The following is a 6,214-nucleotide window of genomic DNA, read 5'->3' as shown; positions in this document are numbered from 1 at the left end:
CAAATAAATAAATAAGTAAATCTTCTTAAAAAGCTTAAAGTTTATGCTATATCTCAAATATATTTATTTCTATTCACAAAAGATATACCAGAGTTATTTGAAATCACAAACCTCAGCACTATTTTAACATCTGAGAATTGTAGGTTTTAAACTGATAACTGAGAATTAGAGGTATCATAACAATTTACCTTTCACAAAAAGTTTCTGTAATCAGCCCCTTTGCTGAGTTAAACAGAATCATGCAGTAGCTCCCCACCATTAGGACACTTTTTCAAACCTTTTGTGGCATCTGAGCAAAGGCTGATGCTATCGCATGGGTCCTTTCTTCTGTCATGTTGCTGACCATGGACCCCAGGGAAAACACCACCACTCCCTCTTCTCCAGAGCTCTGCACAAAGGCTTCCATTTCCTGTGAAGAAAAAATTTGCTCCATCACAAAAGGCCAGCCGCACAGCAAACACTAGTGAAAAGATTGCTAAGAACAATAAAGGAAATAACAGCATTATCAGGAATTATTGGAGTAGTAGCTGATGTAAATGCGTAGTATGCAAAATTTGCCATTTATCTATTTCTTAGTGTAAAGGTATTGGTGTGAAAACCATGTCACGCATGTTTTTTCTTCTGATAACTGAACTTTAAACACAATGTACATTCTAGGGTATATATTAAAGAAATATAATGCTCGTCCACATTTCTTTTGTATGAGAAAATAGGACCGAATTGTATTTATCTTCTTTGCCCTGCTTTTTTCAACAAACCTACTTTTTGGAATGATTTGATGTATTTAAAGATTCTTTGCTAAAGGAATTGTAATGGTGTGGCATACACATATATATGTTACTTGTTCATTCTTTTTGATACTGGCTATTTAGTTTATTTCCAATATTTATTTCCTCTTTATATTTTCATATCAATATCTTATATGACAAAACATAGAAATAATTTTAAGATTTGTCTAATTTCTAAAAGAGTAGAGATTATCTGAGAATTTTATAATTTATGAAAAATCAAGTTATTATGAGGCATAAGGTAGTACTAACAAAAGAATAAGAAGAGAGACTTCATATCAATGGCTTTGATTCAAATCTCACACCCATATTATTTCAAATTATCACAATTATGTTATTATCCACCCATCTCATTGTTTTCCTTGTCCTTCAACTTTTTGTATTACTTCTCCTAACCATTTATTAGTCAACTTAAGAATGGACAAATGGCATTCCACTGTATATGATTACCATATTTTCTTTATCTATTCATCAGTGGATGGATACTTGGGTTGTATCCATTTCTTGGGTAAAGTGAAGTGTGCTACAATATATAGAAGTACAGATGTCTCTGATAGACTGAAATCAGTTCTTTTTGGAATAACACAATTTTATTTTAAACTTTACTTCTTTTTTTAAACATTATTTCTAATAACTGTATTTCTTACACAGCATAACATGAGCATGATATTCTTAGATGTCAGGAATAGTCTTGTTTATGAATGTTGACATTTAGCTATCTATCATCTATGGTGAAACTGTGAGTGTGTGTGTGTTTTAAGATTAAATTATGTGAAAATCAAAGTAACTAAGAGAGAGAGAAAAAAATGAGAGACAGAGAGAGAGAGAGAGAGAGAGAGAATGAATCTTCCATCTGATGGTTCCCTCTCCAAAGGGCCACAATGGCTAAGGCTAAGCCAGGCTGAAGCCAAGACCCAGGAGCTTCATCCAGGTCTTTCATGTGGGTGGCAGGAGCACACACACTTAGGCTATCTTCCACTGATTTCAAAGGCCATTAGCAGGGAGATGGATAGGAAGGGAATCAGCTGGGACTGTCGCCCTTATGTGATATCCGTGTTGCAGGCAGTGGCTTTACCCACTATGCCACAACACCAGCCCCGGTGTCTGAACTCTTACAGCAACCTCCTGAATGATTCTTCTTTCCTCAGTCTTGGCTCTGGCTCTGTGCAGATGAATCAATCACTGTATACTGCAGGCTTTTTTAAAAAAAAAGAACTTTATTAAAAGATTAGAATATGTTTCATGTATTTCATATATACAATTCTAAGAAGAAAACCATACTTCCCTCATTTGGTCATATCTCTCCTCGGCTTATCTCCTCTCAGGTCCTCTCTCCAATGCCCTCACTAGGTATTTTAACTTATTCATTTTTTTCTGGATACAAATTCTCTCTCTAGAGAAATCAACCTTATAGTCAACTTAATTCTCTTATACTAAACTCTACCTTTTTTTTTTTTAACAGAATCTCTTAGGTAATACACACGGTTCTCCAATGATCACGAAATCTGAATATTGTGATTGTCTAGAAGATATGTGTTTGTAGTTACTAGGCCACTTTATCTGGTTTTCATAACTTTCTCCCTATGAGCCAAATGTTCTAAATGAACAATGAAAGATCATGTGCACTGAAAATGCAAAACAAACAGAACAGAGCAAATAGGAATCTGTTTACCTTGGGCAGAGGTTTGGCAGGTTTGCAGTGGAGCCCTCCAACAAATTGAATATTTGGTAAGGTTGGGCGAGGAAACTCCAAGTCCCAGTAGCTTCGAATAAGCCACATGTCAGCTTTCCCCACTAGCTCTGAGAATGTAACAGGTCTTCCTGAATGGGGAGAGAAAAGGCAAGGTAAAGAGAGAATTGTGATGTGAGGTATTTCATGTAAAGTTCTGAGAGATGTTGAAGTAATACAGTCAGTGACGATATGAGTACCCTGTACACATTCTTTACATATTAGATATATACAAACCCAATGAAAAGAGAGCTTGTGTCTCTAGTATAACCTCTGTATATACAAAATCATGCTCAGTATAATAATCCACAATAGAATTAGATGCATATTTCTTTTTTCTGTAAAGTTGCAAAAGTAGCAAATGCAAATTTAAACAACTATGTTAGATACAGAAGGGAACATAATCTTGAATAGAACTTTCCTGGCAGTACTCAGTCTGGTTTCTGCAATTTAGCAAGCTGGAGCCAGTATGGACTTTCCGGGTGAACTGTGAGGTCTTCTTTGTCCTCTCCTCCTGCTTATTTTCTTCTTCTTTTTTCTCCTTCTCCTCCTCCACCTCTTCCTCCTTCTTCTACTTCATTTATGTTTATTTGAATAAATACAGAATGAGGGTTTATTTGAATAAATACAGAGAAATCTTCATCTGCTTATTCATTCCCCAAGTAGTTACAAGAGACAAGGCTAGGCAACCCTGAAGCCAGGAACCATGAAGTCCTTGTGGTTCTCCCAAATGGGTGGCAGAGACCCAAGTACTTCGGCCATCACCATCTGCCCTCTGAGCATATATGAAGGAAGTTGGATCAAGCACTCTCGTATGGGATGCAAGAGTTCCAACCAACACCAGCCCCAAACTGTGATATGTTTAAGAGTGTGGCTGAGTTCCTTGTACTGATTGTTGTTTTGGATTCACATAAAGAAAATACCAATATTCATTTAACAGAAATTGATATATAAATAATTGTGATCATCGCTTATTTTTAAATTATAAAACAGTACATTTGTGTTCACCCTAGTTTCATCTCATTTTTAGTCATGAAAGATAATTTTAAGAAATAGAGTAGGCTGGTGCTGCAGCTCACTAGGCTAATCCTCTGACTGCAGCGCCAGCACCTGGGTTCTAGCGCTGGTCAGGGCGCCAGATTCTGTCCCAGTTGCTCCTCTTCCAGTCCAGCTTTCTTTTTTTTTTTTTTTTTTTTTTTTGTTTTGTTTTGACAGGCAGAGTGGACAGTGAGAGAGAGAGACAGAGAGAAAGGTCTTCCTTTGCCGTTGGTTCACCCTCCAATGGCCGCCGCGGCCAGCGCGATGCAGCCGGCGCACCGCGCTGATCCGATGGCAGGAGCCAGGAGCCAGGTGCTTTTCCTGGTCTCCCATGGGGTGCAGGGCCCAAGCACCTGGGCCATCCTCCACTGCACTCCCGGGCCACAGCAGAGGGCTGGCCTGGAAGAGGGGCAACCGGGACAGAATCCGGCACCCCAACCGGGACTAGAACCCGGTGTGCCGGCGCCGCTAGGCGGAGGATTAGCCTAGTGAGCCGCGGCGCCGGCCTCCAGTCCAGCTTTCTGCTGTGGCCTGGGAAGGCAGTGGAGGATGGCCCAAGTTCTTGGGTCCTGCACCCGCATGGGAGATCAGGAGAATGAACCTGGCTCCTGGCTTCGGATCGGCTTAGCGTGCTGGCCGTGGCAGCCATTTGGGGGGTGAACCAACTGAAGGAAGACCTTTCTCTCTCCTCTCTCTCTCTCTCTGTTTAACTCTGTCAAAAAAATGGACTAATTACATATATATCTATTCTTCAATGAGATATTCATAAAGAGATAATAATGTAATATGGAATCAATAGAATCCTCAAATAATAGTTTTTTTCAGTCTGTGATAAAACATTGTATATCTCAAAGTGAAAGAACCATTTAGCTTATATTGAAAAATTCTTTACTTTTTAAATAAGGAAACCCTTGCCCACCAGGTAAACAACTTACTCAATGTTTCTTAGATATTTAGGCTAAAATGTGTAGCACTTTGATTTTCATGCTTTCATCCATCAAGATATTAGGGAAGAAAATAAATTAAAATTAATAAAGATGTTAGTGAAGTATCTCCTGACTTTTCTATACCATGAGAAAATTCTGAAAAAATGGACATGGAATTCCTTAGAGAAATCTTCAGGGTTCCAGCTGCAGTTGTGTGACTTCCTAGGATGCCATATCATGGTGATGAACCTCCGGCTTCTAGCTGACCTGGAATATAAATCTATCCATAATGTCTGAGAGATTGATAAATCATTTTATCTTTCTTTTTTATTTTTTACTCACAAAAGAAAAATTCCTCTGACTTTCTATTCATACAACCTCAGATTCACAGTCATAACAAAGTTAGGACTCGACATTACCAACAAAATACATGACTTACCTAGTACTTCACTATAAAATTGGTCCCACCTCTTCTTATTAAACATTTGAAACCAGAAGTCAAAATAAAGCATACATAGCATATTGTTTACCCTCTCCATGAATGTCATTTTCCCACTTAAATCAGAAAGAATAATAGGAACATAGGAAGGAGGAACTGAAAGTCCTCCACTGTATTTTTCCATAGTGTAGCCGGGAGTGAAGCGGAGACTGTACACAAAGGGTATTTTAAGCAGCTCGGCCAGCAGCTCACCACAAGGACCAACAGCATCTGAAAGAAGGATGTCAAATCTTGACTCTTGTAGCTTTGCCATAAGTGTCTTGTTGAAAACTACTTCTTTATAGGCATTTTCACAACTGTCAGAATATTCTGAAAAGAGCTTTTGCAGTAGTGAAAAATATTTCCATTGTGAGTTCTGGCGTGCATTTGTCCATGTACTAGCAAAGTGTACAAAAAAATCTATCAGGTCTTCTTTGGTGGCAGCAATAGGAAAAGTTTCAAATTTAATATTAGCTTGTTTGCTTGGATCAATGAAAATGGAAGCTGAATTTCTCAGAACAATCACCTCATGACCTCTCCGGACAAGTTCATCCAGGATTACATTTAAATTCATCCAGTGACTGTACTCCACGGGCCACACCAGCACCTTTCCACAGCTCCCAGTTCTGAAGCAACAACTCAGCTGTAGCAGCAACAGCAGAACTGAAACATGTTTCACAGACATCTTGGTGAAATCAGTGCTTCCTCTCCAATTGCTGTCCCTTTATGTCACTACTCATGTTTATATCCATGAAGAAATCTAACAAGAAGTTAAAATATAAGTTGGCATTGATAAAAGTAATTTCATTATATGAACACTGAGACCTATGGACTGGGATGGGCGGTGGAAAAGCCAAAGTAAATTATTTTGTGTTTATATGAATGATATTAGTGTCATTTTATGATTAAGTATTTTCACTTAGCTCTGAGACAATGACCTGTGTGTACAAGTCAACCATGTTATGTAACAGTGTAGAATAGTGTCAAGAGCTGTGACAAATGAGAGGCGGTGACATGACCCAAAAATAGAGATAGTGTAATTTTGTTGCTTCTCCATATTTCCTACACAGTATGGTCCAAGAGATTATTTGTAAAGATTTTCATAGAGTATAATTTACATACATAAAATCTAAAATCACAACTCAAAGTGTGTAATTCAGTGTTGTACTGTATATTCATATGAATATATAATCACCACCACTATAAATTTCTGCACATTTCATTTCTCCAAACAGAAGCCCTCGGGGCAAGCATT

The 6,214-nt window shown here is 38.2% G+C and overlaps 1 protein-coding gene across 1 annotated transcript; it reads right to left on the bottom strand.

Annotated features, from left to right (window-relative positions):
• Positions 1 to 271: 271 nt before the first annotated feature.
• Positions 272 to 5,644, bottom strand: LOC149125151 (UDP-glucuronosyltransferase 2B14-like). The gene is made up of 3 exons (XM_089302692.1): positions 4,921 to 5,644; positions 2,461 to 2,609; positions 272 to 409 (listed from the first exon to the last, which is right to left on the bottom strand). Exons 1-3 carry the CDS (start codon positions 5,642 to 5,644, stop codon positions 272 to 274), a joined length of 1,011 nt encoding a protein of 336 aa, XP_089158818.1.
• Positions 5,645 to 6,214: the final 570 nt, after the last annotated feature.

The sequence above is a fragment of the Oryctolagus cuniculus genome, chromosome 8 (genome assembly GCF_051225735.1).
Source record: "Oryctolagus cuniculus isolate XC-2025 breed Fujian yellow rabbit chromosome 8, ASM5122573v1, whole genome shotgun sequence".
Classification (NCBI taxonomy): Eukaryota; Metazoa; Chordata; class Mammalia; order Lagomorpha; family Leporidae; genus Oryctolagus; species Oryctolagus cuniculus.
Note: the sequence above shows the minus strand (reverse complement) of the source record. Positions and strands in the feature narration are given on the sequence as shown.

Coding starts and splice junctions, on each gene's coding strand:
- LOC149125151 (XM_089302692.1), bottom strand. CDS start 5,644: ATGTCTGTGAAACATGTTTCAGTTCTGCTGTTGCTGCTACAGCTGAGT. Junction 2,610..4,920: donor ATTTTATAGTGAAGTACTAG/GTAAGTCATGTA, acceptor CTCCCCATTCAG/GAAGACCTGTTACATTCTCA. Junction 410..2,460: donor CTGCCAAACCTCTGCCCAAG/GTAAACAGATTC, acceptor TTTTCTTCACAG/GAAATGGAAGCCTTTGTGCA.